At 36.4% G+C, this 12,196-nt stretch overlaps 1 protein-coding gene across 1 annotated transcript in view; it reads left to right on the top strand.

Moving 5' to 3' along the window:
• Nucleotides 1–12,196, top strand: part of LOC139940578 (atrial natriuretic peptide receptor 1-like) — a 33,377-nt gene that overhangs the window by 17,584 nt on the left and 3,597 nt on the right. Inside the window, exons 8-16 of the mRNA XM_071936899.1 lie at nt 2,058–2,148; nt 3,013–3,246; nt 3,781–3,966; nt 4,528–4,699; nt 7,279–7,425; nt 8,030–8,243; nt 9,529–9,672; nt 10,322–10,514; nt 11,579–11,753. Coding sequence (XP_071793000.1) covers nt 2,058–2,148; nt 3,013–3,246; nt 3,781–3,966; nt 4,528–4,699; nt 7,279–7,425; nt 8,030–8,243; nt 9,529–9,672; nt 10,322–10,514; nt 11,579–11,753 — 1,556 coding nt within the window. The remainder of the gene's footprint in view (nt 1–2,057; nt 2,149–3,012; nt 3,247–3,780; nt 3,967–4,527; nt 4,700–7,278; nt 7,426–8,029; nt 8,244–9,528; nt 9,673–10,321; nt 10,515–11,578; nt 11,754–12,196) is intronic.

Here is a 12,196-nt window from a genome sequence, read left to right on the forward strand (position 1 = left end):
TTTTATAACATAATGTTAACCAGAGGGTTGTCTGTGTGTCATTTGGTCACCCTTATATTAATTTGGACACCCTGTCTTATCTGTCATTCAATGTAAATGAATTGTGAACAATTTTGAAACAAAAAATTTCAGTTTCTATCAAATTTGTACACCCTTTTACAAAATCTTGGCTGGCACATGATGGACCTTCATGCTCCAACCACGTGATTATCAATGCTATTTTATGTTTCACAGAAAGCGATCGGACCAAAGGCCTATATTTGTATTGTTAGCTGACGTGTTCTTGACAGTTATAAATCTAACTGTTTGATAAATTGCCGACTTGTGTTTGCTGAGAGACTCGGAACAAACAAGACATCGGCTAGCCTTGTCCAAGGCTCTTTACGCAAGCACCGGGCCGCTCTGGATACTATACTACAGGTGCTTGTGTAAAGAGCCTTGGACAAGGCTAGACATCGGTCAGTTGAGTAGATGCGAGGGAGGGGGGGGGGGGGTGCTGATGTAGTTACAAGGGATTCCCACCTTCATGGTTAGACACAGTTTGTGTTTGAACATACTTCAATACTTCAAGGACTGGTCGAGTCTTATGCTAAACACGCTTGGGATGAACTGAATGTAGCAAAATCTATGAAATTGATTGTTACGTTTTATGAAAAAGTTATGTTATATGTCACATTCATGTACTTTGTTTTAAGACAATTACAATTCAAAATTTAAATAGTACAAGAATGAGGCTAAATTAATTAAATCGTCGGTCTATATTTAGTGCATAAAACTCAAGTTCTGGTCGCATGTCAGAGTGTGGGTTCGAGTCACGGTCGTGACAAATGTCCCCCGAGTAAGACACTTGACTATTGGGCAATTCCAAGCAAACCAAACATGGACATGACGCCAACAAAAAATGTTGTCACAACTTTCTTTCCACTTAGAAGTTATAGCTAACATATTATGAAATCAGTTTATTTTTAGTTGTTGACAAGGATTGAACCCAATTTTGGCAAATAAGAACTCAGCTTGGGCTCCATGTAGGCTTAGCTAACTTGACTGGAAAACTGTAATGCAACTTAATGCGACTGACCATGGTTTTGCCATGTATACCTAAAAGTCCAAGTTGCTGACCATTTATATAAGTATCGATACTCATGTATAAAAGCTGGGTGTTGCATGAAGTAAAACTTTCCAAAGTTTTTTTAGTTAGAGGAAACTTTTGAATTGTGACTAGTGAATTTTGTCCATGTCCTTTTTGTTGTAATGCGACTGACCGCTTTTTACAACGTTATAACATCCAGAGCACAAAGCCCACAACATTTCTAATATCATCACCTCAAAGCCTTGGGTGTCAAGTCCTTAGTGGGAAGAATATCTCAAACAGAACTACTATAGCACCAAGATCAAGAAATGACACAGAAAAGTGTAATGCGACTGACCATGGAATTGCCCTATTGCTTCTTATCACCCATGGGTATTAAAATGGGTATACAAGCGAGGGTAGAATAGGGCCCAATTTCATAGAGCTGCTAAGCACAAAAATTTGCTTAGCATGAAATTTTTGCCTCGATAAAAACGGGATTACCAACCAAATTTCCACGTGAATTTCAGGATAAGCAAACTACAGCTGAATACCAGTAACAAGCAATATGCAACAAATGAAAATTTGGTTGCTAATCCTGTTTTTATAAAGGGAGAAATTACATGCTAAGCAAATTTTTGTGCTAAGCAGCTTCATGAAATTGGGCCCTGGTTAGCGAGGAGGATTAGCAACCTGTGCACACATTGAGCTACCGGTGCTGCATACCCCTAATGAGTTGGGATAAGGGTTATAACGTAAGGTGGGTTGAGGGGTCTATATATGGCTTACAAAAACACTAAATAAATTCACGTTGGGGCTATATACTTTGTATTATTACAGCCTACTATCCTATGAAACTGTGTCCATTCTGTAAAGGCGCCTAGTGCTTTGAATTGATTTGTTATTAGATGAACATTGCATCCATTTATGGGAGATAATGAACAAATCAACGCACTTGCTTAATATTGGATGTTTCTTTTGTTTTCAGTATTAAGTACAGAAAGTATATTTATCGGAAAGACTGGCAGATTGAAATAGAGGAACTAACATTCCTGTCGATGCAACAAAGCAGTCTAGGGGTAAGGAAAAAGAGAAAGAAATTGTATGGTCTGAGTTAAAAGAGAGAGAGATCGAGAGGGGGTAGTTTTACGCTTTCTTGAAATTCAAGTTAATATGAATTAACGTTAAATAGCTTTCGTCCAATGGTATAATTCCCCTTACTTTTCAACATTACCATAACTGGACCACAAACATAATAATCACAAACGCAACTATAGACTATCATTGAATATACATATTGTGGCGAGCATCCACTTTTGTTTTCTTTTCTTTTTTTGAGAGAGAGAAAGACAAAGGTAAGACGGCACCGCACCGTCTTCACTAACAATCCCATGTGACATCCATATAAGTATCTGTAAATAACTACGAAGAATCTGCACCCTGTCCTTGTTAATTTGTAAACTGATCTCCTGTGTTTAAATTAGCACAGTGTGACCAAAAGAGTCACCAATAGCATAGAGCTGTGGACCTCATAGGGGCCTTATAACAACTGTCTCATTTTCTCAATAAAGCTCAGCATCTGCAAGATCCTCCTTCTATTTCCCCATGTTGACCTTTACTTCCGGGTCAACCGGAAGGAGGACCATATCGCAAGAACTATACACAACCGATTTTCAAACTTTGTTGTTGTTAGAGACTCGCTTATAAATCCTTTGAGCATTAAAGGTTATACAAGGGTTACCACGACCCCATGTTGGCCTTTATTTCTTGTTTAGAATTTCCTTAAGATTCTGTATCAGAAGACCAGGTTTAGATGTTAAGCCTGTCAAAGGTCAAGAGTCAACAGTCCTAAAATCAAATCTTAAAACTTTGAAGCACTTAATTGAAGGAAAACAACAGGGAACAGCTTTTGTCTAGTTATATTCCGATTTTCTTCATGACAGGTCCAAGGTACCCCTTCAATGTGCCGTCTGCCCAATGTCTCAGGCCGACTCCTTAGCCAACAGACATTGACGGGCCGCTCGTTCCACCAAGAAAACGCGGGAAAAGCACTTAGTGAAATTAAGGAATCCGACTATCAATTGGCCAAGTACAAATCAGAGACTGTTCTTTTGAGGAAAGCAGTTATGGGTAACACTTTGAGCTTGAACAAGACTACGAAGAAAGAACTTAAAGAGGTAATTGTTTTATTGAGGAAATCTATTTAATAAATAAGTACAAGCGATGATGGTAACACTAAGACATGTTACGGATTATTCTTCCTGCTTGTACATAACCGCTCCGGATTTCTCCAAAACGCTACAAACTTTTGAAATGATTTTTTTTATAGTTTTGCACACAATCATTTTACATTTTTACATAGCATTAAAACAACTGAAGCTCAAATTCCAAAAGCTTACTTTGTCCTTTACTTCTTTACTACATTTCCTTTCTACTATTCTTACATTAAACAGCAGTCATTTCAAACTACTTAAACTGTTCTGCCATCTTGTTGCTAATATTACGAACTTGTTGTGTCATGTCTTGTGTTCTTCCGTCCTTTTGTCTGCATGTCTGTCTGCGTGTCCTTGTCTGTCTGGCTGTTTTTATTTTTTTTACAAGCCTCTGCTTATCAAAGTATGGAAATAAGTGTGTATTTGAATAAACAAATAAAAAGTGAGAAAACAATTAAAGTTAAATTTGAAACCGGATTTTTTCTTCTTTCCATGCAGATGAGATGGTTGGTCAACGAGAATCTGACTCGATTTGTTGGGGTATGTTTCCCCACGCGAGGTGGCAACGATTTCTACTACATTTCCGAGTACTGCCCAAAGGGAAATCTGAAGAACATACTGGCCAATGATGACATTAAACTAGACCTCAGCTTCAAAGTGTCCTTCATTAAAGATCTAGCAAGGGTAAGTTTTTTTCAAGTCCGTGTTGCCATTAAAGCTCAGAGCGTACCTACCATCTGACAATTTTGTCGGCTCAAAAAATACAACTTATCAGTACTAAACAAGTTTAAATGGTAACTTTTGTGAGAGCTGATTTTGATTTAAAAAAAACTTGTCTTTTCAGTCGAGTTTCTTCTTTGGTTATGTGTGCATTAGTTGATTTTAAAAAGTATTCAATATGTACCCAATCAAACTCTGTTTATATAAAGGCGCGAAACTGTACAGTTTATTATCTTTGTATTGTTTTTAGGAAAATAGCCGGTTTTTCAACTTTGCATTTAAGACTGTTTAAAATTAAGACTTTGTTTAAAAGATATAAAACAAAGTCTTAATTTTAAACAGTCCTAAATGCAATTTTGAAAAACCGGCTATTTTCCTAAAAACAGTACATACCATTGTATTGTATTGTTGTATTGTATAAGATAATAAACCGTACAGTTTCGTTTTAGCATTATTGCAAAATCTATGTTCAAAAGTTGAGCTTTATTCTAAAAACTAAAAACATTGTATGTTCACACACCACAGGGAATGCAGTTTCTTCACAACACTGTGATCAAGTCGCATGGTCTACTCTGCTCAAATCTTTGCTACTTAGACAGCCGATGGGTCCTCAAGATTGCAGGTTTCGGAGTCGTCTCCTTCCATATGTCTAAAGGAACGGGGGAGAAGATTGTTGACCCAGAAGCTAGATTCGGAAGTTAGTTTTAGTATTTCTAATAACAGATGTTCAATTTACATCGGGGCTAAAAAAAGATCCATTTTTAGCTTTATCGCAATTTTACCTTTTTTTACGAGCAAGGTTTGGGAGGGCACATCTTTTTTGATGACAGCTTTTTTTTTCTTTTTTTTTTATACTTTTGCCTTTCCCAGGACGGCCTCTGCTTGTTTTTATAATTATCGTATTGTCCGGAAAATAAAATAAATTAAAAACTTAAAGCAATATATCGTATTAGTTTCCACCTTGCACAGTTTCAAACCATTAATCTTTTTTGATACACTTTCAACCTTACTTTTTGAAGGAAATGTGCGTACACTCAAAACTGATACCAAATTCGAAGTGACCTTTATATTTCATTCTGATGTACAGCCAAAATCTTCCTTAATCTCCGTCATAGACAAAGCTCCCGGATTTTAACTCCGTCTACAAATAGTATTATCGTGCCGTGACAGCTACACTTTTGTAACTACGAAAATCCCCGATAAAAAGCTAACAGAACTAAACATTCATGTTTATTTTATGTTAAAGATGCTATGTCAGATTTTTGGCCGATTTGACCCAAAAATATTGATTTAAAATTCGATAGGTATTTTGATTGGGGTCGATAAAGTTACAAACTCTTCATTTGAGCCATTGCTCAAAAAAAGTCCGCCAGTTATTAGTAGCAGTGAAATCAAGTGCTAAAAGTTTGTTTTTGTCGGGATCCCGACAATATATCACGTGACCAATTCTTATGTGTTTTATAAGAAACGTTTTAATTTTTTGTCATGGTTCCTGACCATTAAAAGTAAAAGTTAAACTTTGTTTTTGTTAGAGCGGGTGATACTCTTTGAAATACCATTCACTCAAAAACATCTATTTTTTAATGTTGGGGCCAAAAATCTGAGATAGCATCTTTAAACAGGCTGATCTAAGTTGTAATGCTGATAACACTATTAGAAAATGAGGAGGTAGGCCTTAGTACACAACGCTTCTCTCAACAAAAGGATTTGTGAGACATCTTTAAATATAGAAAATAGTTTAGTATGAAATTGTTACTCTAACTCAAATGTAAACTTAACTTCTGATCAAACTGATCGTTAGAAGTGAGTTTATTTGGCGCAGGAAAAAAGTCGCAAACACTACCCGCTGTGTTAAACTTTAAAGTGTGTAGGCCCTATACTGCATGGTGTTTACCATAAGCATGCATTTTAAAAGTACAATTTGGCAAAAAAAAAATTGTAGTTCTGGTTTCTGTACTCCATGATATTCACAACCAGCATAGCTTGGGTTTTAGTATAGCTTTTAATTTATAGCTTTGTTAAAAATGGCCTTGCAAACAACTTGTTTTGTAGTGCTGGGTAGCAACTATATCTTAAGAAAGATGTAAATTAACGATAATCATCATCTTAATCTTGTTGATGTTTTACATTATAACTTTTAATCAGCACAAGGACGCCAAATATCCCCAACAACATTCACACGCGAGTCCCTTTAGACCAGAGTTCATTTTATAAATAGTTATTGGAAGAAGGCTTGGGGTGAACATTAATCACACAGATTACAGATATTATCTTTTCAGCTTGTTTATTTTGTGTTGGAGATTCCTAAGCCAGATAAATTCCAACAAGACCTGGGCCCAATGTCATAGAGATGGTTGAGCACAAAAAAGTGTAGCTAAGCACATCAACATTATGCTTACTAGAATACGGTTACCAGCAAAACTACCATGTCGCATGTACAATGTGTGACTGGTATCTGCTCTTTTCCGCTAGGAGCAGTAGCTCTATATGAAATTAGGCCCAGTTGGCTGAGCGTCGAATAGACTTTACTCAAGTCCCTTTTCTTGCGAGGTCCCTAACATTATGTAACGCGGAACATAGTTTTCTGACGATGAGGCAAGGAATGGCCTTCTATTGCACAGGTTGGGATACGAGTCAAGTCTAAGCGTCGAGTGCATCTTCTGTCATACCTCATTTGCTGATTAAAATCGCAGAAAAGTTTTGAATTATTTTTCATGATAAACAAATCCTTTATCTCATTTATTGGATTTTCTTTTTTAATGTATCACTTTCGGAAATTTATTTTGTAATGAATCCAATACGACACGAAAAAAGAACATAGGGCCTAATTCCGGTCACTTCAAAATATTCTTCTATTTTTAATTCTATATTGTGGAAGTTAATTCAATGCGCTTTTTCTTTGACACAATCTTTGATAATTTGATAACATGATTTCAGAGTAATTCATTTTTTTTTCGAAATCCAATGATGCATCCCAAATAGTCATTTCATAAAATCATCGGTTTACTGACATTTTCACACAATTTCAGAGTTGTATTGAGAGTTTAAAATGGAAATTATGCATTATCTTACTAATATACCAATGATGCATCTTACAAAGTTTGATAAATTAATCAGTGAAATTATGCTGCTATTTTAACATGGTTTCAGAGTTGTATTGTTCGTTTATTGAAAGCTATTGGAACATGTTTTCTCTTTCAAAGTCCAATGATGCATCTCATCTCAGTTTGACAAAATAATCACAAAAATTATGTTTTTATTTTAACATGATTTCAGAGCTGCTCTGGACATCCCCTGAGTTGCTTCGCCACGAACTTCCACCCAAGGGATCACAAAAGGGGGATGTATATTCTTTTGGTATCTTGATTGAGGAGATTTTAAGTCGATCGACTCCATATCAGGAAGCTGAATTGTCTTCTAAAGGTGGGTGTGATACAAGTTTAAAGGTGTTCTCAATCAATTTGCCGATATTAAAGGGCAAAACTCTTTAGGGCCGAAACAGGGCAAAACATTACGACTGTTCAAAACGACTTATTTGAATGCAACGTAATGTAAAATAATGCGGCGGAATTTCTCTTCATTTTTGCAAGATTTTTAATTAATATCCTATACAATTATGATTCAGTTACCAAAAAAAGCATTTTGTTTTGTTCCTTAAAATTGTGAGACTGAATTTTTGGGGTTTTACTTTATTTATTTCTATGTTATTTTTTTATCAGTACCGTCTTCTTGTTGGGACATTATGGTGGTAGTGGGTAGGGGGGCCCTCCCCTTCTCAATGGCTTTTTTATTTAATTTTTTTACTTTGTTGCTCCCATGATAAAAGTTCGGTTTGAATAGTTAATTCAAATATTATGGTCTGTAAATTGTCTGTAACGTTATAACATTAAATATTTAACAACAAACACAACTTGCAAGCAATAAATAACACCATTAAGTAGAATTACTCAGAAAAGGTTAATAATACTGTCCCAAATATTTAAATCTGAATATGAAAAGATTTCGCTCATATTTTGATGCCCAACAGTTATCATTCGCCGCGTTATGAAGCGCGAAGAGCCCCCATTCCGGCCGCAGATGACGGCCAGCACAGACGAATGGTTATCGACCCAACTGCCCCAGTCAGACGGCACAGTGTCCCGTCTCACTGAGCTCAGGACACACTGCTGGGAGGAACATCCCGAAGACCGGCCGGACTTTAATGTCATCAGGCACCGTCTGAGGGCCATGGATAAAAAGGGGTAGGTTTTTATTCTTTCATTTTCATTCATTTTGATTGAAAAACCATGAAGCTGACGGCAAAAAGCTGAATATGTGGCATTACAAGGTTAACAATTTGTTAAAAATTACACCTGATAAAATCATAAAATAGCATTACATAACAAACCTGTGAAAATATTGGCTCAATTTGTCATCTGGGAGGAACATCCCGAAGACCGGCCGGACTTAAATGTCATCAGACATCGTCTCAGGGCCATGGATAAAAAGGGGGTAGGTTTTCATTTAACTTATTTTCATTTCAAAATAAAAAATAATAATAATAATGATGCATCGTGAGTGTGCATTTTGGCCTATTGGTCATTGGTCAATGTCTTAAAGATGAAAGGAACACATTGTGTGATTTTCGGGCTCTGTAATTAAAGGCAGTGGACACTATTGGTAATTACTCAAAATAATTATCATCATGAAACCATACTTGGTAACGAGTAATGGGGAGCTGTAGATAGTATAAAACACTGTGAGAAACGGCTCCCTCTGAAGAGTGATGTAGTTTTCGAGAGAGAAGTAATTTTCCACGAATTTGATTTCGAGACCTTAAGTTTAGAATTTGAGGTCTCGAAATCAAGCATCTGAAAGCACACAACTTCGTGTGACAAGAGCGTTTTTTTCTTTCATAGTTATCTCGCAACTCCGACGACCAATCGAGCTCAAATTTTCACAGGTTTGTTATTTTGTGCATATTATGTTGAGATACACCAAGTGAGAAGACGGGTCTTTGACAATTACCAATAGTGTCCAATGTCTTTAAAAGTCATTTAATTTTTTATCATTGTCAAAGACCAGTAGCCTCTCTGTGTGTTTCCCAATAACAAACCTGTAAAAGTTTTGGCTCCATTGGTTATCGAAGTTGCAAGAAAAAAAAAAGACAGAAAAACAACCTATTTGCATTGAATTGTGTGACTTCCATTATGCCTAAGAAAAGGCTTCATTAAGTCTTTCTCAAATACAATTTTAAGGAGTACAAATTACACCCTTCTCTAAAAATACATTACTTCAAAGGGGGTCGCTTCTAAAAAAACATTTATAATAGGCTATTAACACAGCTCTCGCATTGTTCTTTACCAAGTAAGGTTTCACGGTCGGCAGAAGTCGTGAGCGGAGGATTTCGAACATCATTTTTAGCCGAAAATTTATCTTTTAGGGGGAAATAATTTCCTTGGCTGTCTTTCAAACCAGCTGTGGGTATTTGCACATTGTATTTAACGTTAATATTATAACATTTCTGTATTCTTCTTATTTTACTAGAAAAGAATCGAACCTGATGGACAGTATGGTTGAAAAAATGGAAAAATATACTGAGAATTTGGAGCATGTGGTAGCCAGCAGGACGGCTCAACTTCTCGAGGAGAAAAAGAAAACCGATGCCTTACTGTACAGGATGTTACCACAGTAAGTCATGACAATTCGTTTAATTCACCATCTATGATAGGTCATAGGTCAAAATGGGAGAATACTGCAGCCAAAGGTGAAGGGGGCATCTAGGCAAACACGTAGAATGACACCCCTCTATACTTTCAATAGAAAAGAATGTTCTATACTTAAAATCCAATTAAGTTTCAATGGTGAGAAATCCAAGATGGCGGACAAAATCCAACATGGCGGACAAAAACCAATATGACGGCTGTTCATTCATTACAATATTGCACAATGTTAAACCAATCCTGTGACTATTAATAATCTTCTCTTGTTTGCATATATAATTGATATTAAAGTGGTTTCCTTAAAACCTAATCATTTCTTAATAAACTAGGTTAATGACTGAACTTAATTTGGGAAAGTTGCTACGATTTGCTTCTTTTACCATAAAAACATCAATAGCTCATCATGCATGCAGTCCTTACACACGCCTTGCAGTTAAACTCCACAAACAAATGATTCAACAACAAGAACATTTCATCAACTCCTTTTGGGTCCTTTCAAAATAATCATCCAGTCTATAATGAAAACACCTCAGATAAGCTCGAGAGCAATTCTCATTCCTTTTCATGAAAGTCTTCCTTCATTTAATATTCTTTTCTTGCCGATTTCCTCTCTCCAGACCCGTAGCGGATGAGCTTAAGAAAGGGCATTTATTTCCTGGGGAATATTACGAGCAAGTGACACTGTACTTCAGTGATATCGTTGGATTTACTGAACTATCAGCCATGAGCACCCCTATGGAAGTAGTGGACTTCCTCAATGATCTTTATACTTGCTTTGATGCCATCTTGGAAACATTTGATGTCTATAAGGTGAATCATCATTTTTTATTTTGGGTTCTATCCTGCCACTGCCTTTTCATTCATTATGAAATAGAATGGTAACTAAATTACTCGAATGCGATTTTTTTTTTCTGTAAACACGAGTAAAAAAGAGGTGGCAAGGTTGTCTTATCTATTTTGGTTTGAAATGCATATACCTGCCAACTGTTAATAATAACAAAATAATAATAAATCTCATAAAGCACTGGTATCTAGAAACATCTATTCACTGCGCTATAAAATATGACCATGGAAAAAAATAATGGCAGGCTTGACTGAAGAGGTAAGTTTCGCGATGGATTTGAATGAAGAAATGTCAGGTTGTGATCTAAGGGTGAGAGGCAAGCCGTTCAACAGGCGGGGGCTGCAACCGAGAAACTCCTACTGTTCAGATTTAATTGGAATTGTCCAGATTTTTGAGATTGCAGGCTGCATAAAATCAGAACATTCCTATTTCTGACAAGAGACAGCAGTTAACATCTTTAAAAAGTTCTGGCTCAGAGGGTGCCATTTGCTTGCAAAAGTAAAGATTTTCTTATGGGATAAAGGGATTTTGTCGTTGTTTTAAAATGTGCATGCATATGTTATAAGCTTTACTCGCAAGCTCTCTTGCACCACTATCTGTGGACTTGTACAACTGGTATTCCTATTTCTGAGGTTTCAGTGTTGGAAGGTATGGAAGTGTGTCAGACACTTTTATACTCTATTGTTACACATTGGTGAAAGGGTTATTTTCAAAATAATGTCATCATCACATAATAAAAGCATCCGGCTGAAGCATTTATTACACATATCTTTTTTAAAGGTACCCTTTTGGTAATTGTCAAAGACTAGTATTCTCACTTGGTGTATCCCAACATATTATGCATAAAACAACAAATATGTGAACATTTTGACCCAACTCTTGGTCATCAAAGTGTGCTTTCAGTCAAATGCCTATACATGTTAAAAGCAGTTCCTCAAAGGTGTCCATAAAGAATTCACAGACCCATAAAATGCTGCATTTTGTTTTGCATGAATACATTTACTAAAACTTAAAACAACCATTTGTACAGGTGGAGACCATAGGCGATGCGTACATGGTCGCTAGTGGTTTACCCCGCCGTAACGGTAACAAACACGCCTCGGAGATTGCCAGTATGGCTCTCGCTGTCAGAGAAGGGGTCAAGAGTTTCAAAGTTCGTCATCTACCAGAAAGAAAAGTACAGATCAGAATTGGAATCAACTCAGGTAATGGAAGGAAACTTCTCTTAGCCCCCATATCATGAAATTTCATTTCAATATAATATTAAAATCTACACATTATCGTGGGGGAACAATAATAGTAACAATCTTTAATGGAAGGGTCGTGGGTTCGAATCCCACCTGAGTAGTATGCCTTTGATTTTTTTTCTCCACAGAACTCGGGAAAGTACTGAGTATTAAGTGCTAACACACATCGGTGTACATGGGTAAAACCGAAATGAATAATCTATATTCACATCTTTATAATTTCAGAAAATAGAACTGTTGCAAACTGCTTACCAAACAAAAAGGAACTTTGGTATAAATGCAAAAAAATGATGAATGGCTTGATGTTTCCACCTTAGCAGATAATTCTTGATGGCTTTCGTTTCATCTCAAATGTATTCAGAGCAGACAGAGCAATTTATCAATCAGCATCCATAAAAACT

The sequence above is a fragment of the Asterias amurensis genome, chromosome 8, assembly GCF_032118995.1.
Source record: "Asterias amurensis chromosome 8, ASM3211899v1".
NCBI lineage: Eukaryota > Metazoa > Echinodermata > Asteroidea > Forcipulatida > Asteriidae > Asterias > Asterias amurensis.